Source organism: Patella vulgata, chromosome 9 (assembly GCF_932274485.2).
Source record: "Patella vulgata chromosome 9, xgPatVulg1.2, whole genome shotgun sequence".
Lineage (NCBI taxonomy): Eukaryota > Metazoa > Mollusca > Gastropoda > Patellidae > Patella > Patella vulgata.
This window is the reverse complement of record NC_065887.2, coordinates 9,771,219-9,797,920: the sequence shown is the minus strand read 5'-3', so window position 1 is coordinate 9,797,920 and position 26,702 is coordinate 9,771,219. Positions and strand designations below refer to the sequence as shown.

Genomic DNA, 26,702 nt, shown 5'->3' with positions numbered 1-26,702 from the left:
TTATTGATGTATTTGATACATTAAAACAAAAAAAGTTTAATAAATGGCTACATTTTAGTTAAAAATAAGACGAACAATTTTGAGTAAATTCTTAACTTCAGTCTGAGAATGCTTTTTGAACTCGGGACCTGGTTTTGGGCCCATTTGATAGACCCCCCCCCCACCCCTCACTGAGCCTCCGGTCTAGTGTGTATGTTTGCTCATCATCATTCGTCGCCGAGATCCACACCAAGCATGTGGTATCAAATTAACCAGCATGACTTTGTGAATGTTTTAGGCCATCGAATTTGGGCTCCGGGCTAATTTGGGCCCTAGGCGAATATAGGTCCCGGGCGAAATTGTGCCCAGCCAGGCCAAGCCCGGTGATATCCTGCTAGTAATACATAAAATGTCACTTTAACCTACGAGTGACGTAATAACTTATGGTGGTATTCATACGAAGAAAATCACGTGATATTAATTATTATACACGGTGTATTTAGAGTAAAGTGAAGCGTCATTCATCCGAAGAGAAGGTTACTGAACACAAAACAACTTAGTAAGGCTTACATGGGTTAATCACGTGATATTATACACTACATGTATATTTATTGTATATAAAATAGGTCAGCCAATGTGCTGTGTCACTCAGCGCATTAGTCATTCAGCCACAAATCGATCATATAACGTAGCTGCCTGGAGTTTGAAAGTACATTAATTGTTCTGAGATGCATTTATGGACGTCGTTGTGATTATAAAACTAAGGGAGGATGGCGTGTAAATACACATCATGTACAATCTGTTTGGATGATTTCACCAAACCTAAGTTCCTGCCTTGTCATCACACTTTCTGTCAAAAATGTATCGATGATTATATCAGGGTGCATGCTCATTCCAACACGTTTAACTGCCCTATTTGTCGACGACAAACCACAGTTCCAAAGGACGGCGCCAGTCAGTTTGTCAGCAACTTTTATCTAGAAGACGACGAAGATGATACGCTGTATTGTACAAGACACAAGAAGAATAAAATAGAAGTTTATTGTCGAGATTGTCGTGAATCGTGTTGTTTGTTTTGTGCTATGATGCTCCATCAAAATCATACGAAAGCTGATTTCGACTACGTGGATAGGGATATAAGGGAAAAATTCTCGAAACTGAAAACAGAATCCAAAAAGAAGATAAAACAGTTACAAGAACATTCTCGCTTTCTAAAAACCAGGATATCTGATTTAGAAAACTCGTGTAAGGCAGCTTGTGATAATGTTGATAAACAAATAGATACTATTTGTAAAAAAGTCAGGAAGATGGGAGGAACAATTAAAGATGACATCAATAAAATTGGCGAAGATGAAAACAGTAAACTCACCAAACTAGTAGAAGATGTTGACAAGATGACATTAGAATTGAAGAAATGGTGTGAATATTCTGATCGTATATTGCAACATAGACCTATAATTACAGCTGTAGATAAAGACGAATTAGTAGATATTCAGACAAAAACTGATTACAACATATTCGCACATTTAACTAAACCTGACGTGATTTATCCATATTATCCAATGATGGAAGTTGATGAAGACAGTTTAAAAAAACTACTGGGTGAAATGCAAATAACATTTACTAGCAGTTTTAGTATGAACGATATATTGCACAATGACAGGGGCTACTATAGTGTGGGTGTAATAATACAAGGGTTGGTATGGTGTGTAAGTGTTGGTATCGACTCTTACGGAAACCATGAATATCCATTATTTACCAATCTGGGAATGAATACAGTCGAAGATAAAACTATTTCAGGTGTTAAAGCCCGGTATACAGTAAAAGTGTTAAATATCAATGATGAGAATAAATCACTAGTTAAACACGGTACACAAACATTTATACCGGGTTGTTGTATAGGTGCTGCAGGTATAAACGCGAAAGAAATTGGTGATTTTACTGACAATAATCATGTATTTACTATTCACGTTGCCGTATATATTACTGATGTATATAAATACATATATACTAAGCAGCAAAAGCAACGCCAGTTTGTTATGTTATACTGAATGGGCGCATTCCATAAGTTGCCAAATGTTTTTATTGTATATTTGTGACCACATCTCTAACTTTACCTGAGCAATAAGACTACTTCCAAAACACAGAATTGAACCCAGGAAATGTTCTCACAAACGCAATCCGACTTCTGAGATGGCAGCATGCCACGACTCACGAAAGCTCAGAGGAACCGGGCGCTTGGAAGATTCGACGTTGGCCACACTGCCCAAGCCGTTGCCAATCACTTCCAGGTCAATGTTCGGACCATCTACGAGCTTCAGCAACGCTTTCAGGCCACCAACACCACGGATGATCGCCCCGAACTGGTAGACAAAGGGTTACCACAAAGCGACGAGACCGCCATGTTGCGCGATAGCACGTGTAGAATCCCTGCATCTGTAACAGCACGTCAGACAGTGGGAGTATACGGAAGACCCATCAGTACCGATACATTGCGCCGACGTCTCACCAGATAGAACATCCATTGCCGTAGACCTTAACGTGGACCGATCCTCACCATCGACGTGAAGGTCTACAGTTTGCCCAACAACACCAGAACTGGCAACACAGGCAATGGAGAACTGTTCTGTTCACAGATGAGAGTCGGTATTGCGTATCAACTGCAGATGGCAGGACCAGAATATGGCGTCGACGTGGCCAGCATTATTATGACCAATGTGTCATGGAACGAGACTCATGGGGAGGTCCAAGCATAACGATTTGGGGTGGAATCGGCTTGAACCAGAGAGTGGGTCCTGTGGTGTTCCAAAATCTTGGTCCAGGAAGAGGCGGCGGCATCACAGCAGTGCGCTACATCAATCAAGCTCTCAGACCCCACGTCATACCACATTCCGCACGTCATCGACACAACGCCTGTGCCCACACCGCCAGAGTTACTCGGGGCTTTCGACAGCAGAACGGTGTCAACGTTATGCACTGACCAGCCCTTAGTCCGTACTTAAACCCAATTGAACATCTTTGGGATGAAATTCAGAGGAACTTAATAATGTCGTACCGAGACCAAACACAGCCGATGGATTGTGTCGGGCTTTTCGGAGAGTGTGGTTCCAGGTGCCAATGGTGTTCATCAATCGTATGGTACACTCCATGTACAGACGCTGCGCTGCTGTTACTGACACTCGCGGTGGACACACCAGATACTGATGTATAGACTGTGTACAGACTCTTAAACCTTCTCTTAATGTCTTGGAATGGTGATGAATCCATCAATAATGTGTTAACATAATCTTCACCAAAAATTACTTTAATCCATTTAGTAAGTCGATTTTTAGAATGATTTGATTGAAGTGCCCCTCTGACGTTGAAATCGTACTGACGTTTTTTGTTTTGTTTTTTGGGGTTTTTTGGGGTTTTTTTTTTTTGCTGTTTAGTATGTGTGCGTTAAATATTGTTTGATTAGAAACATGGCGTGAGTATACATCAGTGGTTCTCAACCTTTTTTCGCCAACGGCCCACCTTGGAACAAATGAAAAAATAGCGGCACACCTGGCAAAATATATATGAAAAATATTTGAATTTTGCAAAATAAAAACATGGTAAGTCAGACGGAATACACCAGTGAATACTCAATTGGGATCTAACTATAAACTATAAACATCCGAGGCGAGAGTCGCCGTTAAGCAAGTCGCCGATTTTTTCGGCGACTTTTTCGTCGCGTGGCTTAACGGCGACTCTCGTGATGTGAAAGTCGCGGGTCGCCGTTGTATCTAGAAACCCGCCGATCTAAATGGACGCTTTCAGCCACCATATATAATAGTGAGTTGACAACATATTAAGCAAAAGGCATAAAAATAATTATGTTTTGACTTTCTTAGAAAATATGAAATTGTAACAGATTCTATTTCGTTTCGTTTTTCATAGTTCAAAATTTCGTTTTATTTGTCTGTACTACAGTAGGATCTGGAAGAGTTGTTATATAACATGCCTGTCATTGAGTCAACTGGCGTGGTTTCGAATCCCCGGTTGTACGTGACAAAGAGTAGGGTCGCATCCAACCTCGTGGGTTTTCTACGGGTCCTCCGGTTTCCTCCCACTGCTAAAGAACCTACGCGCAAACGAATTATTGAAATAAAATGAAACCATATGTTTGTCCCGAAATGACCAAATTTGTGTTGAGTGGACGTTAAACCCCATTTCTCTCTCTCTCTCTGTTATAAACATGCGTTCTGGATGGCGTGAGGTATTAGCCAATGAAACCATCTGTTACGGCGACTTCTTGGCGTGCCATGCGCGGAACTGTGGGTAACCCACTAGAAACGTCATAGGGTCAAAAGCCGCTCGTACGACACCTGATGCAACCTTTCAGTAAAACTGGTCAGATCTGCATGTAGTGTAGGCCATCGAATGCATAAAAAAAAAAAACGAAACGAAATACAGGAATATTTTAATCAAATTTTATTATGCTTATCTACCTAGATAATATCTTGTAATAAAGTGCTGGCGCGTATTGAATCGCGAAACGCTGCTGAATAGCGATTCTTTTTTTTATGAATACGAATCGCATCGTAGCACCTGAATCACAATACATATCGTATCGTGACTGCATTGGTAATACCCAGCACTATTGCAATCCATTATTATAATACTTAGTTTTATTAACCTAACATATTTCCCCCAAGGACGTTATTGGGAATTTGTTGTATTATAATTCATTTTGAAGAGATATATTCGTAAACCCCAGTTTAAAGAGAATTATTTGTTATTATAGTTATGATTTATTTTGAAGAGATTCGTAAACACTAGTAAATTATGTAATACTGATAAATCTCAATTAAACTATCTTTTGAAGTTTCCTATACGTCTAGTTTTTTTTTATATTCCTTAGGCTCAAAACCAAACGAAATTAAAATACTGCGAATTTTTTAATTTAAATTTGAGCCAAGTATCTTCACGAGTAACACGATACACGTTTGTTACCTAAAAGTCTGACCATCAGAATTCTTCAAAAACTTCCCCAAAGTCCAGGAAATGGCAAATCAGGTCCTCGAGATTCAAAAGTGCGCTGGCCACTCGTATTAGGAGCCTGTGCATCAGTCTGTCCCATTTTGTGCATACTAATTTTTTCATGGGACCTCGGTTGTTGTTGTTTTTTTTTTTTTTTTTTTTTTTTGGGGTGGGGGGGGGGGTCCATCCGAACGACTAGACGCCTTTCCTAGCGAACCGGGACGACGCTGGGAAAAACAGGACGGGAAAATTCCGAGGAACTTTCTCGGCCAACACCGGGATCGAACCCGGGACTTTCTGGTTAGTGAACCAGTGTCTTACTCACTGCACTACCGGGCTCGTAAGTTGACTATAGGCCTACAGTCACATCGGAGCTGTTCAAATCAGATTTTATGCAAAATAGCCTACAAATTTGTCAATTCATCCCCCCCCCCCCCACCAACCTCTCTCCCTCTCTCTCTCTCTCAATTTTGTCTGGAAAACCGCTCTTCCGCCTATTCTGCCTGGATTTCGAATGGGGCAAAAACCCGTGGTCCAGTAAGGAGTTCAGTTTGAATTCAGAGTTAAAATAAAAAAGCCGAATTAGAGTTGTGATGCCGCCAAATAGGTTTGGGTAGATTACAGTAAGCATTATTTGTCATCGAAATGAAATGAAATGGGGTTTAACGCTCTATTATTGTTCTGCACCGACTTGGCTAATGATGACGTAGGTTAGCCTACAAGGTTTCGACAATTACTATTCAAATAATTGATCTGTGATTCAAAATGTGTACATCCTTAATATAGGCCTATGTCAAATAATCCCAGAAGTTTGAGATTAAAAACATCCCAATCCTTGTTAAAAAATATTGTGTTATTTATGTAGCCTACAGCCTACTCTTGTTTCTTATTCCCACTGTCGATGGTCCTTAAAATTACGTGCACGCCAACGTGTAGGCTAGCCTACGCCACCACCCACTTTCGTCCCATACGAACGACTAGGCATTGCATTGCCGTCTAGTTATGCATACTGCATAGATTCACTATAACGATTAGCCTACACGATTTCCATGGCAGTTGCGATAATTTATACGCGACTCTGAATAAGCCCAGCTATTTTTTTTTTGTTTTTATTTTTATAAAATCTCGCAAAGGTACACATGAAAAGTTAGCCATAAAAAATAAAATTGTTTTTGTCTCAACTCAACGTACATATTCTCCGTAATTGATTGAATTAACATGGCGAAATTCAAATATTTGACATTTCACTAATCCTAACAAGACCACGCCCCTTAACGACAAGGGAGATAGCTCTTGTTTTCTATGGTAAATAACAACAATTAAAATGGCGGACAAACGTGCAGAATCAGTAAATAGTGATTCTGACAGCACAGACGATGTTGTTGTAGGAAATGTGAATAAATTTGCTGTCGTTCCGTCTGGCTATACTGGTAAACCAAAAAAGGGGCACCTGATTTTTGATGCTTGTTTTGAGTGCGGGAATTTAGGGCGTGTAGACTATATCTCAGAACTTGAATATGATTTATTCATTCGCCCGGACACCTGCAATCCACGATTTCGAGTGTGGTTTAATTATACGGTTGAAAATGTCCGGACAGATCAGCGCATTATCTTCAACATTGTTAATTTCAGTAAAACAAAATCCTTATACAGAGAAGGGATGACTCCATTAGTAAAATCTACCAGTCGTCCAAAATGGACGAGAATTCCAGCCAAAAATGTTTATTATTATCGCTGTCCAGATCACAGAAAGAATTACGTCATGTCGTTTGCCTTCTGTTTTGATCGAGAAGAAGATGTCTACCAGTTTTCATATTGCTATCCATATTCATACTCAAAACTTCAAAATTACCTGGATAATCTGGAGAAGAAAAATTTTAAATTTTTCAATCGCGAACTATTATCGTTGACAGTTCAACAAAGACGATTGGATCTGATTACAATAGCCCAACCACAGGACAAAAAACAGGAACCTTGTGAAGAAAAACAACGAATAATTTTTATAACTGCTCGTGTCCATCCAGGCGAGACACCATCATCATTCGTTTGTCAAGGAATTATAGATTTCCTCGTTAGTAATCATCCAATCGCAAAAGTTCTACGAGAGAATCTGGTTTTTAAGATTATTCCCATGTTAAATCCAGATGGAGTCTACCTTGGCAACTATAGATGTTCTTTAATGGGCTTCGATTTGAACAGACATTGGCAGGAACCGTCACCATGGGCTCACCCCACCCTCTATGCAGCTAAGAATCTTTTAATGGGCTTAGATCGTGATCCGAAAGTCAACTTAGAATTTTATATTGATATTCATGCACATTCAACACTGATGAATGGTTTTATGTATGGAAACATCTACGAAGATTTGGACAGATTAGAACGCCATTCGATCTTTCCTAAACTTTTATGTGGAAATGCTGAAGATTTTTCTATGACGAATACAAATTTTAATAGAGATGCCATGAAAGCGGGAACTGGACGACGGACATTGGGTGGATGCTTGGACGAGTCCGCACATTGTTATACTCTAGAAGTTTCTTTTTATAGTTATCAGACAAGCACTGCCAGTCAATTTATGCCGTACACAGAAGAAGGGTATATGAAACTAGGTAGAAACGTGGCTCGGACATTTCTCGATTTTTATAAAATGACTGGTTATATAAGTAGTAAGCCCAGTAGCAGTATCGTACCAAAACCGTATAATATCGGATCTAGAGACAGGGCGGGGGACAACAATAGTGAATCAGGGGTCAAAAATTTATACGATGACCCTTATTACACCAGGTGAATTGACTCAGATGTTTGGATATATTTTAATGAAGGAGAGCACGGTCATTTGAATCAAAATCAAATATTTCAACTCTTCACAGTGGTCGATTATTTAAGGGGTTTGGACTGTTGGTTCATGCAGTTTTATTCATTTGGATGATTTTAGTTTGTCTACTGTATGTTCTGTGTTCTGTCGAGCAGCTAGAAGTATGATCAGTATTGTGGCTTACAGCTTTATTCACTAGGAATTAGGCCATTTTGGGTTGTCTGTGACTCTTGAGTGTAAACTGTACTGTTTGTTCTATATTTTGCTGAGCAGCTAGAATGGACATTTGTTGTGGCCAACAGCTTTATTCACAATGCTTCGAGTTGTACTGTTTGTTCTGTGTTTTGCCAAGAAATGAAATGAAATGGGGTTTAATGTCCTACTTTTCTGCACCGACTGGGCTATTGAAGACAGGATTTTGCCGAGCAGCTAAAACCACATATAAAAATAATCAAATAATATCAGAGCGTTTACATTTTGTCATTATATTAATGATACATTACAGTATATAATTTAAATGACTGATTATTTATAATATTTAAATGCTATTTATTTATTTATTGTAAATTTTTGTGTTTATTGCTTGTTCAGTATGTAATAATAAATATTTTTTTTTAAAACTCTATTCTATAAATAAAATATTAAAATTTAATGCGAAGACTATCAGTATTATAATATAGAAATATCTGTATTAAATGTGGGAGCCATGGTGGCTCAGTGAGTAAGACGTTGGCTCGCTAAACTGGAGGTCCCATGTTTAATCCCTGCGTTGGCCGAGTAAGTTCATTGGGATTTTCTGGTGTGGTTTCTCCTTGTCATTGGTGCAGGATCGAGGGCCTGGCAAGGGACAACATATAGTCGTTTGGATGTGATGAAAAACCGAAATCCTATGTACACATTGGCATGCCCGTGAAAGATCCCTTGGCAGTTGAAATTTAATATAAGAGAAGGGCGTAGCGCCGCTGTCCGGGAAAGATTTCCCTCATGGCACACTGTCGGCATATGCCCATCTTCATTAGCCCAGTTGGATTAAACCCTATGTCATGTATTAAATGTGATGTTTTTAATGATAAATCCTAGTTAACTTGCGATATTTGATTCTGAATGTGAAATATCTTGATTCTAATTCAAACCATTCTAAGATCAGAGAAATGAAATTGCGTTCAACGTCCTACTTTTCTGCTATGATGAGGTAAATTTTGCCGTGACAGGGGCTCTACAGCCTACTGTTATTTCGAATTCCACCTGTCAAGGGTTCTTTAACGTGCATACCAATGTCTACACAGGACCTCAGTTTAACATGCCATCCAAACGCCTAGACACTGTCCTTGCCAAGGCCTCTGTCCTGCACCATTGCAGATTCAGAATTAATATGCATGTGTTGTTAGGGCCTTACACTGTACATTCTATTTATCCACATATTTAATGACGTTTTTTTCTGAACATTTGGCTGTCAAACTGAATAGTATTAATTAACCAGAGCCTTATATATAAGACTCTGGTATTAACTAACGAGTTATTTAAATAATGGATTTACTGTAAGGCCGAGCTAATGTCATTTTAGCTTTCACCAAATTTCATATAATATCACAAAGACAGTCATGGTTCATCAAGTTTTTAGTTTTGAATCAAAAAATACTGTACAACATTTATTTCGGATCTAATCCTTAAAAATTAATTGGGATCTTATCACATTCAGAGGGAATGTAATTTGATTCAAATCAGAGCAAGATCATGAACACCTCTCTCGTCTACTGTTATTTTGTATGGAACTTTGATTTAAACTTTACTGTTCATAACAGAAGAATACGGGTGGGACGATTTACCCAATACCACCCAATACAACCTCAATATCACCACATACTACCCAATACACTACAACATAACAGAAGAATACAGAGTCTTGATTTATTTTGAATTTTTATTGATCAATTTTTTGTGAATGTATATATAATTTGTTTTTATATATATGATTGAATGTAAGTAAATAGTATTATGTTTTGACAGATTTTAATTGACTGTAATATAAGTTTAATAGTAATCACTTTTAATTTTATCTGACGGAATTAAAGTTTTATTTTAAAATGGAATATGTTTGTTTTGTTTTTTAAAAATGTATAGAGTGTATTATAATATTTGTGGATTTAAATTTTAGTTCCTAGAACTAGACCCATAGGAATATTCTGAAATATTACTCTTTATATCAAATTCTTTTACTCTTCCATTAAGAATTACTTGGCACACTCAAGGGAGATGATTTATGAAAACTTCTGAAAATTATGATTTTCTGAAAATTAAATTCTAACAATCATCAATGATGCTAAACCATGGATACTTGGAACTCTCTACCACTACATCTGGACATCCCCATCTCTCGGTGTTTTTAAGCAAAACCTCAAAACCTACTTGTTTAAGTGTCCATATTTATAACTATTTCCTGTAAATGTTTTCAGCGCTTTGAGCAAATAATACTGTTTCGAGTCTAGCTCTTTTTTTTTTTATAAGAACCCTTCTAGATATTCTTCTTATTATTATTAAATAGCATTTTACCGGGGTTTTTTTCAATGATCCAGAAAATATCTAAACAAAAGGTCTAAGAAAAATTATGGTTCAAATAATGAATTGTCTCCCTTTAATCTTCAATTTTTTTCCTCATTTAACTGTTGATGCTATAAATCCTGAATCATGGCCAGTACCCACAATTTTATTTATTGTTAATCCATTTATAGAATTAAAGTCTGTATGTTGACTATCAAAAATCAGCGTCAACAGAGACAATTACAGAAGGCGGTTTACTTTTTATATCCCAAAGATCTCAGTCTCTTCGCGCATTTCAGACCAGGATTTCCTGGATTATGGACCCTGATTGTATGAAAAATCACTTTGTTTTTAGCTTGTTCCCTATCCATCTCATGCAAAATGTGGGTGTATCTTTCCTAGCAAGTGGCAACTGCTGGATAAAAAAAAATACATGGTATTTTGGTATTTAATATTTACATAGAATTTATCACAGGCATGAGTGTAGAACTGATCTTGAGTAGACTTTTGAATGCTCAAATCTATAAATTAAACAAAACACAGCAAGGATAACATGAAAACCATAAATCCATTTTATTCCTATAAAAATACATAATGATAAAATCATTAATCTCTTCATAAACAGAATATCTAAAACAGTTTTTATGTGTGTATAAAAGAGTTATTGCCTTTTTATATGGTAAAGCATGCATGATAAATAGATAAGAGTCCTTGATAAATTTAAAATACATACTTATTAAAAACATAAAATATAACATATTTAAAATAAAATATCTTGGGAACTATGTATTTGCTAAATGTAAATAGAGTACTCGGAAATTTACAATCAAAATTATAGCCCAATGAACAATCCCTGTGAGTTTGATAAAAAAATCTGTAAAGAACTTGGAGAATGTTCACAAGAATGGGTCCGAACATATTCCCAAGGCAAAGGCCCGAGAAATCCCTCTTGAGTGGGATTAGATCTAATCAAACAAAACACTGCAAGGAGTAAGGGTCCGAATTGAAAGCTGGAGTAATGGCCGCTGGTATAACATCATGGCTACCAACAGAGAAGTGATAATCGCTTCTGCTGTGGTCAAAGTGATTCTGCGAATAGCAATAATGTTCACAGAAAATATTTACTTTAAAAATATATCGCTAAAGACGACAATTGACTCTGTCATTGTTTCAACAGATTTGATGTAGTGTAGTGAGGTTTATATCTAATTCACACTTAGAATTGTTATTATCTGCAGAATGGTTAAAGGCTCAATACCACTCTTGTTGTAACTGAATAATATGTCCCAATCTTTATTCTGGTCAACAAATTGTACTATTTTACAATATTCCAAATAATTGATGATACAAATTTCATCTTAACACACCTAATTGAAAAAATTGGAAAAATTCAACTAAATCATTTGAAAAGCCTAATGTAAACCTTTTCAAATGTGACTTGGATTTAAAAATATTTTTGAACCCTCTAGACAAGTAAAATAGGATTTAATGGATAATTTACACCTAGTGGGTCCTCCGATTTTCTCCCACTGCTAAAGACCCCTAAGTGCAAACATATCAATGAAATAAAATTGATTCATGTTAGTCCCAAAATTACCTAGTTTGTGTCAAGTGGGCCTTAAACTCCATTTGTCTCTCACTCAATTGCTGTGCCAGTTGTGCGGACTGCGGAGTGTTATGGACAGCCAATCAAACTGGTCCAAAATACATCCCAAGAGTAATTCCATTCAGTTCAATTGAATTATAGACTACTAGCAGGATACCCGGCTTCGCTCGGGGGTCATAACTCCGAAACCGGAAGTGGTAGACTAACGCCACCTGGCCTATGTTACTCCCCGGTCCGAGCTACCCCTATATCCCAAATTTCAGACTCGGGGCAGACCTAGTGTAGCCGCCAACCCCGAACAGACCGGCTTCGCTCGGGGGTCATAACTCCAAAACCGGAAGTGGTAGACTAACGCCACCTGGCCTATGTTACTCCCCGGTCCGAGCTACCCCTATACTTCAAATTTCAGAATCGGGGTAGACCTAGTGTAGCCGTCAACCCCGATCAGACAGACAGACAGACAGACAGACAAACGACAGTCACAAATATATATATAGATCATGTGTAAACAAAGTTAACACTGTCAATGGACCAGTTGTTTGTTAACACAGTCAATGGACCAGTTGTTTTTACACAATATTTACATGTAGATGAACAGTCTTGAATATCACATAACAAATATATACATGAACAAAATTTCCCGGCCACTTCAATTCTTTCTCTATCGATATAGAAAATATTTGTTACATTTTAACAACAGAAACCCTTTTGTGTTTCGTGAAGACTTAAACATAGATCTGTGAACTATTAAACATTTTTTTTTGTAAAATGGCATATGGGTAAAAACAATGAAGTCTTAAATAAAAATATGACATATTTTCACTTCCTTACTCCCAATCAATTGACCTGGGTCTCTGATCCCACCAATGAAACAAGACTGTGGTCAAATTTAGCTTATATATAGGTGATACATCAAGTGCAACACAAAACATGTAAAATATTTGTGGTGGGAAAAGATGATATTATCACCTTATCCAAGAATATAAAAGTTATTTAATACGATTTCTAGTGCGATATTATCACAGTAAAAACCATGTAATATAATATACAAGCAAGCAGGAGCAGACTAGTAGGTCTCTGAAATTTAGAAGAGTTCTGAGGGCCCATTGGTCCTGGTTGGGAAAAAAAATAACATATATGTATATTTTTACAAAATTAATATAATTCATCTTTGCATTGACTGAAAAATATGACCTAAATCCGAGGAGTAAAATGATCTATGAGTGAGGTGAGGGAAAAGGTGAATCAAGCTAGTTTCGTTTTCTTGTCATGTCACATATTCTTCACGGCAATGGAGGTCCAACAGAACCAGTTGATGCAAAGGCCCAGGCCTACCCAGTCTGCCCCTGCAAAAGCAAGCTGGTGTATATAAAACAAAGAGTATTCCATGAAAAAATAATCTTATTGCATAACAAAAATAGAGTGTTCAGGTACAATATATATATAATAATATATATCACAAAACTGATATGAGTATATGGTTGTGTCTGCCATCATTATAGGTTTATTTACTAAGAATGTCGTTAGGAGGCTGAATGACAAAGGTGCTCGTTTGTTTCAGAAATAATAAATTACGTTAATTAGACTAAACCAATCTGATTAAAATTGGATGCCAATTTTACTTGATGTCACAAACGGTTTAGATCACATGAACTAAATGACCAATCAAATTACCTGTAGGTAATAGTGTCGAATGAAATCCAATAAAGACTAAATACTGGCCCCCATGTCAACAAATCTTTCTTTGCTTTTCATAAATGTAGCAAACTTTAAAGTTTTTTCTTAAAGAAGCATCTCTGAGTATGTATTTTATGTCAGAATAACAAAAAATCTAATTACATTGTAATCTAATTACATTGTAATCTAATTACATTGTAATCTAATTGCATTGTAATCTAATTGCATTGTAATATAATTACATTGTAATCTAATTACATTGTAATCCAATTACATTGTAATCTAATTACATTGTAATCTCATCAAATTGCAATCTAATTAAACTGAAATCTAATTTTAATTATATTGGGATGAAACCACATAAATCCGTCGACCAGCTAGTTGAACCAGTTTTCAGTAAAATTATAAATATTTATCATTATGTACATCAATATATAGCACTTTAATATTTATAAAAATACTTTTAAAATTCTTATATACAAATGTAGTAAAACATAGTTAAGCAAGATGGTGGAAGCAATCATGTATAGTTATGTAAACACAAAATTGAATAGGATATTGGTTTGTGCGATGCAGTCCTGGGCCTTATTCAGACAATCTCAATCTAATATATTTTAAAGAATGCTGTCTTTTCATTAGGATTTTAAATCACAAAATAGTAGTTTATAGTATCAAAAAAATTTTTTTAAAAAAATATAACACCGTACAATGATTCTGTACCCATTTTCTCATTTTGAGTATAATATGTATTTTGATATTAAATTATTTATTTTCGAGCGTTATTTATGGTCAGGAAGAAGACTTCTATTTGATCTAATCACCAAATATGGTCTCTTATTCCAACACTGATGATCGTACAATCGAACTATACATTCAAACTGTAAACCTGTAGATCCAGTTGAATATGTTTTATCGACTTCAAGAAAATATGTTCCAGGCATTATGTCTTACACTGTCTTTCCTTCTATGTTTCATTTTTGTCAAGCCTGGAAATAAGGCATCTGTCACAGACAATGTCAGGCACATATTCAGGCTTTGTCAGGCACAAAACTTCTGGTGCCTGTCATTTTTGTCCGGCACTGATTTGTCTTTTTTATTGATGTTATTAATATATGTCCAGCACTAAGTTGAAAATGTCAGGTACTATTTCATTAGTGGCTGACATTTTGTCAATGACATCTAAAATCGTAATTATTTCCAGGCCTGTTTTCTTCCAGATTTGGATTTCACTCTATCACTTTAGTTGGTTTTGACTGATAATATTTAAATTTAGTCTGCACTTCAGTGTTAAATTGGCTGGGGTGGGGCAAGAAAGTTTTCTTCAATTTTTATCCTAAGGTTTTGACCAGAAATAATTGTTTAAAATTGTAAATTAATATAAGGAATAAATGGTGACATTGGCTCAGAAATATGTTGAACTTTGAACATCGGAATAACACTGACATGTCTAATATACAATAAAAACTTATTTTGATTCTTCTTCAAACTACTGTATACACAGAGTCCTCTAACAAACTTCCACCCATATCTCTTCCTTTTTTAACGAAGTCCAGAAATAATACGGAACATGGAATATAACAAATTTCCACCCATATCTGTTCCTTTTTTAACGAAGTCCAGAAATAATACGGAACATGGAATATAACAAATTTGGCAACTTAAAAATCTCAGCACTGACTTGAAATTTTGAGTTATTCTCATCAATTGCCTGCAATCTATTTAATAAAAGATGATCAGTGATGTTGAATTGTGGTACTTTCCTCAAGTTCCTGTTGTATATTGTTCTCATTATAAGGAGTATTCTGGTTCAATGTATAATCATACACCAATTTACGTCCAAGTATCTGAAATAGAAGATAACATACATCAATATTGATCCACAAGTACCTGTAATGAAATAAAATGGGGTCGAATAGCCGAATGGTTAGTGCGTGCATGTTGTATCATGAGGTCTGTGGTGGTTTTGATTACCCGGTTGTACGTTGGTTTTCTTCGGGTCCTCTGGTTTCCTAAAGATCCTTACACGTAAGTGAGTTATTGAACTAAAATTGAATCTTATGTTAGTCCCGAAATGACCTAGTTTGTGTCGAGTGGACGTTAAACCCCATTTCTCTCTCCTAATGACTGGGCTACACCAAACAGTGTACTATGAGGCAAATTTTGCATGAACAGCAGCGCTACTGCCTACTCTTACTGCCATAGAGAACTTTTAAACGCATGCCAGTGTGTACACGGGACCTCATTTTTTCATCCCATCCGAATGACTATGCATAGCCCCTTGGCAGGTCCTAAATCATGCACCACTGACAAGGAGGAACCATGCCAGAAAATCCTGATGAACTTTCTCTGCCAATGCAGGGATTGTAAAAGAGACCTCCAGGTTAGCGAGCCAACACCCTACCCACTGAGCTATCGTGGCTCCCAATGATCCTAGAGGCACTTAGTAAGTGGATAGAGCAATACACTAATGACTATACCCGAGCAATACACTAATGACTATACCCGAGCAATACACTAATGACTATACCCGAGCAATACACTAATGACTATACCCGAGCAATACACTAATGGTTTCTAGTCTGTTGTTGACTATACCCCCCGGTATATATTTATGCCCTACACATAGTTAAAACTCTTCAAAGCACTGCCCAAATAAATTAGTAATTGTGTTTTCCTTGAAGTGTCGTATTGTGCAGCTGAGTGGTTCTGTTGGGACAATAAGTTCTTCATCTGTGAACATACTCTCAAAGCATGTCAAGTGTCCATGACTATTTATCATATCACAACCTGCATAGGTATTTTGCATTTCAAGAGTATAATTCAAAAGAACGCATAAATAAAATGCTAGCTTTATGACTACTGGTGTGAGAAATGGTATCAGTTGTTCTAGAAGAAGTAAGCATCATCCATTAAATACAGCCCTGGTTTATTTCCTCAAAAAGCACAAGTAAAATGGTTAATTTAGTTTTTCACGGTAACCCTATCCTCTGTGTGTTATTGTTTTTGGGATAATTAAACCATGGTTCTATTCAATGGTTAACGCTTATTCCTTTAAGATAGATTTTTATTTAAGAATTACCTGTAAATTAGCTACTTTCTTCACACCCATTACAGCTAAACAGAATAATGCCTAGAAATATCAGGAAAACAATGTTATACATAGACTGTCTATACCCTTTATACACTATACCAAGTGCATGTATAATCAATTTAATATAGACTGTCTATACCCTTTATACACTATACCCAGTGCATGTATAATCAATTTAATATAGACTGTCTATACCCTTTATACACTATACCCAGTGCATGTATAATCAATTTAATATAGACTGTCTATACCCTTTATACACTATACCCAGTGCATGTATAATCAATTTAATATAGACTGTCTATACCCTTTATACACTATACCCAGTGCATGTATAATCAATTTAATATAGACTATCTATACTCTTTAAATATAATGCCAAGGGTTCTTTTACATGCCCCCGGTTGTACGTGACAAGGAGTAGGGTCACCTGTCCATTCTCAGGGATTTTCTCCGGGTCCCCAGGTTTCCTCCCACTGCTAAAGACCCCTACGCGCAAGAAAATGATTGAAATAAAATTGAACCATGTGTTAGTTCCAAAATGACCTAGTTTGTGTCGCTCTCTCTCTCTTTTACATGCAGGGCAATGTGTACACGGGGACCTCAGTTTTACGTTCCATCCGAACAACTATATGCCAAGGGTTCTTTTACATGCACGCCAATGTCTACTGATGGGGACCTCAGTTTTTCATTTCTTTCGAACGACTATAAGTTGTCCCTTGCCAGGTCCTCTGCCCTGCAAACAACGGGATGGAACTCAGGACCTCCAATTTAGCGAGACAACACCTTTTTCACTGGGCCACTGTGGCTCCCTCCAATGTTTAGTCTGGAATAATGTGTCTTAAGGGATGACATGTAACAACTAGGAGTAATCCAACCAATCAATTAAATTACAATTAAATCAAGAAACATTCAACCAATCAAATTAATTCAAGTTTAAATCAAGACAAATCTTGGGAAAACTTACCAAGTATGTTATGAATAGCAAATACAAGCCCACAACCACTGCTACACCAATATAAGCTCCCCAGTTGGATGGTAAATTTTTAAGATAAGCAGAAACAAAAAATAAATTGATAGCAATGACAACAACTGCCAACAGGGATGTCATTATTTTCATGGCCCTGAAAGTGAAAGACAGAAAAATACAGAATAATTTTAGTCTGCATAAAAACCCCAGTGTTATGATTTGATTCTATACTTGGTTTCGCTCTGTTTCTTTCCTATGACTTGGTACCCAGTTTCACTCTGTTTCTTCCCTATGACTCGGTATCCAGTTTCGCTCTGTTACTTCCCCATGACTTGGTACCCAGTTTCACTCTGTTCCTTCCCCATGACTTGGTACCTGGATTCGTTCTATTCCTTCTCTATGACTTGGTATCCAGTTTCGCTCTGTTCCTTCCCCATGACTTGGTACCCAGTTTCGCTCTTTTCCTTCCCTATGACTTGGTACCCAGTTTCGCTCAGTTTCTTCCCCATGACTCGGTAACCAATTTCGCCCTTTTCTTTCCCCGTGACTCGGTACCCAGTTTCACTCTGTTCCTTCCCTATGACTTGGTACCTGGTTTCGCTATTTTCCTTCCCTATGACTCGGTGCCTGGTTTCATTCTGTAGTTAAACAGACGAACCTACTCTTTTTCATATCAATGAGACCTTATGATTTGAAGCGCACACATTAAACTATTCGTCCCCCTTTCCCCTAATCAGACAAACTTTTAAATAAAATATTTACCTTCCATTTACGAATTCCGCCATAATTCCTTTAGCACTAGTGAAAGTAAGAATCGGGAGTAGGGCAAAAGGTAATTGTAGCGACATCAACACGTTTAATAAGTCATTCATAACAGTTAAATTTTCTATTCCTTCAAATACGGCTATAAATACAGTAGGTAAAATAGCTATAGTTCTTGTTAATAATACTCTCTGCCATCTCTTCCATTTTAGATTTAAAAAACCCTGAAATTATAAAACGAGTCACAAACCATGAAATTGGACAAGGAGTTTCAAATGATCTAAGCTTACTTGCAAAAAAAAATAGAATCAGAATTCAAGAAAACTCAATATTAATTCACAGCAACTGTACAAACAATAATGGAATCAGAATTTGAGAAATCATGATATTAATTTGCAGACGACATATTGAACTGTCAAGTCTCAATGCCGACGGAGAAACAATAGGTTATCATGTGGCGGAGAAACATTAGGTAATCATGAGACGGAGAAACATTAGGTTATCATGAGACAGAGAAACATTAGGTTATCATGAGACGGAGAAACATTAGGTTATCATGAGACAGAGAAACATTACGTTATCATGAGACAGAGAAACATTACGTTATCATGAGACAGAGAAACATTAGGTTATCATGAGACGGAGAAAAATTACGTTATCATGAGACGGAGAAACATTACGTTATCATGAGACGGAGATACATTACGTTATCATGAGACAGAGAAACATTAGGTTATCATGAGACGGAGATACATTAGGTTATCATGAGACGGAGATACATTACGTTATCATGAGACGGAGATACATTACGTTATCATGAGACGGAGAAACATTACGTTATCATGAGACGGAGAAACAATAGGTTATCATGTGGCGGAGAAACATTAGGTAATCATGAGACGGAGAAACATTAGGTTATCATGAGACAGAGAAACATTACGTTATCATGAGACAGAGAAACATTAGGTTATCATGAGACAGAGAAACATTACGTTATCATGAGACGGAGAAACATTACGTTATCATGAGACGGAGAAACATTACGTTATCATGAGACAGAGAAACATTACGTTATCATGAGACGGAGAAACATTAGGTTATCATGAGACGGAGAAACATTAGGTTATCATGAGACAGAGAAACATTACGTTATCATGAGACAGAGAAACATTAGGTTATCATGAGACGGAGAAAAATTACGTTATCATGAGACGGAGAAACATTACGTTATCATGAGACGGAGATACATTACGTTATCATGAGACAGAGAAACATTAGGTTATCATGAGACGGAGATACATTACGTTATCATGAGACGGAGATACATTACGTTATCATGAGACGGAGATACATTACGTTATCATGAGACGGAGAAACATTACGTTATCATGAGACGGAGAAACATTACGTTATCATGAGACAGAGAAATATTACGTTATCATGAGACGGAGATACATTAGATCATCATGAGACGGAGACACATTAGGTTATCATGTGGCGGAGAACAAATAGGTTATCATGAACGATATCTCTAAAATTGAGTTAAATATGAAATGATTGTAATGCCATGTGCAGTGCTCTCTGAGTGAAATGTTTCCCAGACAAGTACACTACAGCCTATTTTTAGAATGATTTCCATCTAAATTTTTTTTCCTTGCCAAGCCACTTCCCATCCTGCAACAGTGACAAGGGGAAACCAAACTGAAAAACTTCATGGAACTATTCCAGCCAACACCTTGATCAAACCCAAGATGTCCTGGTTAGTGAGCCAGTATGCTACCATACACAAAATGCCTCTTATGAAGTCCTCGAAATTGTAATTTGCTAGCACTAAATTGAAAGTCAATGTGTACTCGGGACCTTAGTTTTCGTACGATCCAAAAGACTTGACAGTTGTCTTTGTCGGGCCCTTTCGACTTGAACAACTTTCAAGGGAAAACCATGGTGGAATACCCTGAGAAACTTTCTCTGCCTAAATCGGGAGCGAACCGGAGACCTCCAGGATAGCAAGCCAACGTCTCCCGCACTGAGTTGACGGGCTAAAAAAGGAAACATAATTTTGATTTGGGTCCTTATTTATGAAAATTTAAACGAAAACAGTTCAAGAATTCTGCCCTTTCATTGTACAAAAGTTAAAATTTGTATATGGATTTTTAACACTCTCAACCAATGAAATGGCTGTATCCTGAAAATATGTTAGTGTATGTTTTTGTGAAATAGGCCTCAGTATTTTATTTTGTTTCATTATCTTGCTGTAGGTATTCACTTACCTCCATCACAAACTGACCAGTGTAAGTACCAGTCATAGTTGAACTTTGACCTGCAGCTAGTATTCCTACACCCCAAATATACATAGCAGCTAATCCAAACTGACAGCCTAAAAATACTCCCTAGAGAGAAGAAAAGAAAGAAACCCATTTTAATGATATTAAAGCCTAAACATGCCAGAATAAATATTAAAAAACACAACACAGTTTATATGGAAAACGATCACTAGTTTATACACATATAGCACGATGTTTCGACATTATCAAGAATAAATATTAAATTTAAATGCAGAGTTAAGACCCTTGCAAATCGATCAATTCTACCTTCAGTTATGGCCATTTTAAGTTTACATCAGTTTCTAAAGATTTCACACGGCCATCTTGTTTTATCTCTTTTAGATAAGTATAATAATAATAACTGAGCATCTTTTTCGTACAAACAAGCCCATACACATATCTTCCAAACTACTTAACAACAACAGTCTTTAACAAATAGTTAATACACCTATTTGGGGGGTTTGGATGGACGAATGGTTAGCATGTGCGCGTTGTATCATACGGTCTGTCATTGAGTCAAATGTTTGTATGTGACAAGGAGTAGGGTCACCTGCCCAACCTCTTGGGTTTTCTCTGGGTCCTCCGGTTTCCTCCCACTGCTAAGGGCCCCTATGTGCAAGTTAATTATTGAAATAAAATTGAACCATATGTTAGTCCCGAAATGACCTTGTTTGTGTCGAGTGGACGTTAAACCCCATTTCTCTCTCTCTTGTCACATACAATCAGGGAATCGAAACCACACCAGTTGACTCAATGACAGACCCAAAAAGAACAAAATTAAAAAATAGAAGACTTACCCCTTTATAGATATCAACAGTAAGCTCCTCGGTTGTCTGATAAATAAACAAATAGATTTTTTTAAAAACAACATCGACAAATAGCATTATCAAATAAAAGAAGTACACATCTTTACCATTAAATTTATAAATATCAAGTTATAACAAGATTCTACCAAAAGACCAAGGACAATAACTCTGGAAATTATCTGCTATCACTGAAATTAAATATGTTTCTACATCATGTTAACAATCATGTAATTTATAAAAAGAGATGATAAAAATTGTGACCCGTAGAGTGTCGTGGACGGACAGTCAGGGACGACAGCATGGAAATGTGGGCGTATAAAAAACTTCTCTAGGGTGGACAATGGACAAAGGCAACAACAATATATGTCCCCATTACAATATTGTAAATACTTTAATTAAACTTACATTAAATACATCTGCATGAGGATTTCCTTGAGCTTTACAATTTTCATACTAAAAAAAAATATACAAACAAATCAGACACAAAATCACAAATACATACTACTATTACTAAGCTTATTTTTTCAGGAAAAATTTAAGACGGAACTCAACAGATTAGTAAACAGAATGAAATGAAATGAAATGGAGTTTAACTTCCTGCTGTTCTGCTCCTGTACTGGGCTAATCAAGACTGGCATGCGCCATGCAGTGTGCTATGAGGAAAATTTTGCCTGGGCAGCTGCACTATGGCCTACCCTTATATCAAATTCCAACTGCCAAGGGAACGCCAATGTATACACGGAACCTTGGTTTTTCGTCCCATCCAAATGACTAGACAGCTGTCCTTGTCAGGCCCTCCATCCTGCACCACTGATAATGGGAAACCCAGTTGGAAAATCACGATGAACTTTCTCGGTCAATGCGGGGATCGAACACAAGACCTCCAGACTAGCGACTAGAAATCAAACAATTGGTGGACCACTGAGTGTAAAAGAGAACTCTTGTCTGGTGCGCACACACACACACACACCATCACACACACACACACCTTAACTTAGAATAGATAAATTGATTCAACTTACTACATTCATACTTGATTTATGATAAAATCCCTGAGCGAACACAGATACAACAAACACATTGATTAAAAACGATACAAATAACGCAATAGCTGCTTCGATAAAGAAATAACGGTTAGCCTCTTTGATTTCTGGTCTCTTGGTACGATCTATCTCACGAGACTGAAAAATAAAATACAGATCAGGTTTTACATTTCCTCCGTACAAAAAAAGTTTCATACAATCCACCAGTAATTATCCTAATAAACAATATGAACTGAAATGAAATGAGGTTTAACGTCCTATTTTTATGCTCCAACAGGGCTAATGAAGATGGGAATATGCCATACAGTGTGCTATGAGGGAAATTTTGCCCAGGCAGCGGCACTATGGCCTACTCTGATATCAAATTCCAACTGCCAAGGGATCTTTTATGTGCATGCCAATGTGTACACAGGACCTCGGTTTTTCGTACCATTCAAATGACTAGACAGCTGTCCTTGTCAGGCCCTCAGTCCTGCACCAATGATAAGGGGAAACCACATTGGAATATCCCAATGAACTTTCTCAGATCCTAATAAACAGTTATGACCATAAAAATTTTCAAATAATCACAGTTTACGAAACATCTATACAGCTTTTTATTACATATTGACTGGTGGTCTAGGTGGACCATCAGTCCCCCAATTTGGCCGATCAGTTGACCAAATTGGTCGACCAATCAACCCATATCATTCAACATGATAACTTTTATAGTTAGAGTGTTCACAAGGTTCAACAAAGTGAACCAAGTTAATAGTTAAAAACTAGATAATGTAAAGGGAATTTGCTGAAAATTTCAGTCAAATTAATCCACTCTGAACTGAGAATTTAGCGATTGAATTTTGGGTCTATCCTCGATCATCATTACTAAAGTTGGTACGATAAAAAACAGCCTGGATTATCCATTTTTTGATTTAATCATGAATGAGCATCGAGCAGCAGATTGGATCCTAATCCAGTAAATATCGCAATGACATCGAGAGTTGATTATGGTCTGGATAAGTTAATTAATATCTAATTAACAATTTAGATAACATTTCAGGCCTAAAGAAAGACCTGCAATAGGCAGATTTAGCTCTTGCATAATGTATGTTTAACTACCCCATTACTCACCTTAACTAAAGCTGAATGAAGATAGATATTATGAGGCATGATAATAGCTCCTATCACACCTACAGCTTGTAATAGTTGCTTGGGACCACATCCTTCACAATATGGTACAAATAATCCTTTCATTACTAACGCTTGATTTGGTGATACTACAACATACTACAAAATATACAATTAACACAAATTTATACATTTCACATTTTATTAACCTGGATGTTGTGGATGGCCGAATGGTTAGTGCGTGCGAGTTGCATCATAAGGTCTGTCATTGAGTCATCTGGCGTGGTTTCGATTCCCTGTTTGTACATGACAAGGAGTGGGTCCAACCTTGTAAGTTTTCTCTGGGTCCTCAGGTTTCCTTCCACTGCTAAAGACCCCTACGCGCAGGCGAATTATTGAAATAAAATAAAACCATGTCAAGTGGATGTTAAACTCCATTATGACAGACCTTATGATACATGCACACGCTAACCATTCGGCGATCCAACTTCCCCCACCCCTTCAATTGAAAAAGTGACGATGTATGCTATGACTACAAAGTATCTAAACATGAAGGAAACTATTTTTCTCCTAGATTCTATGACCAATGGAACAAAATGCCAGAATATCTTAAGGCCACACAAAATAAATGTCTTGTTTCTCGGGCAACTGACAGCTGAAACTGTAGGGAGGGAGGGCGGTTTCTTCTTTTTTTTTACTCATTGATGGTGCAAAATAAAATTTGGCTATTGCTGAAAATTGTTGGGGCGGGAGGGCGGTCTTTCTTTTTTTTTTTTTTAAATGAGAAAGTCATTACTTGTAAATTACGTTTTTGCTTTCCGTTATATTCAACTTTATTGTACATACTTAAAACATAAACCCAAAATCAAGTCTACTAAAACACTGAGACTGAACACTGACTGAAAGGAAAATAATTTTCCATATTTAATTCACATAATTGAAATTGGTTTAAAATAAAATTCCATACGACTATGTAATAGCCCTCCATAAAGACAACAATATTTTTAAAAACTAAGCCTCTTTCACCAGGTGTATCAAAAATAATAATCATGGTAAACAGTATTTAAAACTAAATGTAGTATCGCCGGTTTATTTATAATTATTTACCGAATTCCAAACAATGCATGTCACACCGTGTCATCGGTATTGGAGATTGCCGGAAATACTGTTTCTTGGGATATTCGGTGTGTTTCTCAGGATATTCGGTGTTCTATCCGGTGTTTATATTGAATGACTATTTAAATCTAACTAACAACTGGTCAGTAAAACCATCAAATCGGTAATCCAATTATTATTTTCCGGATTATCGAAACTACCGTAAATGTGCTAATAATGACCCAGATTCTAAGGTATGCATTATGACGACTATCGTCATCGTATCGTATTCTTAGCTATAATTAATTAACCTGTTCTACGGTTCATTATTTTATCAATAGGATTTTCCAAACAAGGACCGACTGAAGCCGGCAATAATGAGCCGATTACGATCGAATGATTGAAATATTGTCGCCAATGACTTTTAACACGAATCAAATTCTAGTTTATCAGGGGAGGTAATTAATATCACGTGATACAAAATGGAGGTTCTTTCGATATCAATAAAAAAGGCAAATCTGCCAAACTTCGCCATTGTTCGGATAAAAAAGACAGCATGTTCATCTGAATCAGTTTTAATACATTTGAATAGATATACATGTATGGCGGATGTAGGTACATGCGGGATATTTTTTTTACGACTTGCTTGTCGATGTGCGGGCGGGCGTTACATATTTATTTTTTTTCATCAAGACTAATAAATAGACTGCACGCGCAACCAATTTTGCGTGCGGGCGGTGCCCGAGAAACAAGTTATTTTATTTGTGTTGCCTAAAATATAGCACAAATAGATAAATAATTCTAAAGTATGAGGCTATCTGATCAATCTGATTAATACACGGATCCCATTTCGTTTCATTTTATATTTTTCAAAATTTCATTTTACTTATCTTTTCTGCACTAGAATCTGGAAGAGTTGTTATCATTGACGTGTTCTGGAAGAGTTGTTATCATTGATGTGTTCTGGATGATGTGAGGGTTTAGGCTTTTGACGTGTGGTGCACGGAAATGTGGGTAATCCACTAGAAACATCAGTGCTGATTGGTTAATCAAATGTTTGACATCATAGGGTCAAAAGCCGCTCGTATGACCTCTAACGCGACCTTCATGTAGTGTAGGCCATCGAAAGTATAAAAAATAAATCGAAATATAGATCTGTATTTTAATCAGAGGCTATCTGACCATTTCAAGATCCACTTGCACAATTCCTTGTTTTTATGAGTGGATGCTGAATCTTTTTAATTACATTTGTTGATTAATATTGTATTATATCTAACTTTACCTCGTAACCAAATGTAATAGCCATTACTAAAATGAGGAAAGCAAAAAATCCTTCCAGTTTACGTAAGCCATATTTATCCAGCAATAAAAACGTGAAAGTATCGGCAATAGTAATAATAACACCAGCGTATAACGGTACTCTGAAAAATAATCAAAAATTTCCTGATAAATACCAAGAATAACATCTATTCATTAACTCCAAAATCCGACTTTGAAGTGCACATTGCATATCTCAATTTCTTGTTATTCACACTGAAAAACAACATGATTGATATTAATAAAACACTCATCTAGGTTTAGATCTAAATAAAAAAAAAAGTTGGTGCACCATGGAGGATTTTGCAAGGAAAAACTAAGGCCCCCCCCCCTCCCTGTTAACTCTCTGAAGTACACGTAAAAGAACCCTTTCGGTGGATCTGTTAATAAAGATGCTGGCTCGCTAGGTCTTGGGTTGGCCAAGGAAATTAATTGTGATTTTCCAGCGTGGTTTCAATTTGTTAGGGTTAAAGGACCGAGGGTCTGGCAAGGACAGGGTTTAGTTAATCGGATGGGACAAAAAATCAAGGTCCTGTGCAAACAATGGCGTGCACATAAAAGAAGCCAC

General features: G+C 36.8%; 3 protein-coding genes across 5 annotated transcripts in view; 2 read left to right on the top strand and 1 right to left on the bottom strand.

Annotated features, from left to right (window-relative positions):
• The first annotated feature begins 228 nt into the window (after positions 1 to 228).
• On the top strand, positions 229 to 5,076 carry LOC126807653 (E3 ubiquitin-protein ligase TRIM63-like). The gene has a single exon (XM_050532397.2). It carries the CDS (start codon positions 750 to 752, stop codon positions 2,028 to 2,030), a length of 1,281 nt encoding a protein of 426 aa, XP_050388354.1. The 5' UTR covers positions 229 to 749; the 3' UTR covers positions 2,031 to 5,076.
• A 1,157-nt stretch (positions 5,077 to 6,233) lies between these two features.
• On the top strand, positions 6,234 to 9,196 carry LOC126807652 (cytosolic carboxypeptidase 6). Its single transcript, XM_050532396.2, has one exon. It carries the CDS (start codon positions 6,308 to 6,310, stop codon positions 7,769 to 7,771), a length of 1,464 nt encoding a protein of 487 aa, XP_050388353.1. The 5' UTR covers positions 6,234 to 6,307; the 3' UTR covers positions 7,772 to 9,196.
• A 5,079-nt stretch (positions 9,197 to 14,275) lies between these two features.
• LOC126807651 (natural resistance-associated macrophage protein 2) overlaps positions 14,276 to 26,702 on the bottom strand; it is a 33,644-nt gene continuing 21,217 nt past the window's right edge. For all 3 annotated transcript variants that reach the window (XM_050532393.2, XM_050532394.2, XM_050532395.1), the window contains exons 5-14: positions 26,100 to 26,238; positions 23,726 to 23,881; positions 22,595 to 22,753; positions 21,978 to 22,025; positions 21,564 to 21,599; positions 20,713 to 20,832; positions 18,443 to 18,666; positions 17,678 to 17,834; positions 16,699 to 16,749; positions 14,276 to 15,463 (exon numbers count right to left, since the gene is read on the bottom strand). In XM_050532393.2, coding sequence (XP_050388350.1) covers positions 15,353 to 15,463; positions 16,699 to 16,749; positions 17,678 to 17,834; positions 18,443 to 18,666; positions 20,713 to 20,832; positions 21,564 to 21,599; positions 21,978 to 22,025; positions 22,595 to 22,753; positions 23,726 to 23,881; positions 26,100 to 26,238 — 1,201 coding nt within the window. In that variant the 3' untranslated portion in view covers positions 14,276 to 15,352. The remainder of the gene's footprint in view (positions 15,464 to 16,698; positions 16,750 to 17,677; positions 17,835 to 18,442; positions 18,667 to 20,712; positions 20,833 to 21,563; positions 21,600 to 21,977; positions 22,026 to 22,594; positions 22,754 to 23,725; positions 23,882 to 26,099; positions 26,239 to 26,702) is intronic.

Bases quoted from the DNA above. Each gene is read 5' to 3' on its own strand.
- LOC126807653 (XM_050532397.2), top strand. From the start codon at position 750: ATGGCGTGTAAATACACATCATGTACAATCTGTTTGGATGATTTCACC.
- LOC126807652 (XM_050532396.2), top strand. From the start codon at position 6,308: ATGGCGGACAAACGTGCAGAATCAGTAAATAGTGATTCTGACAGCACA.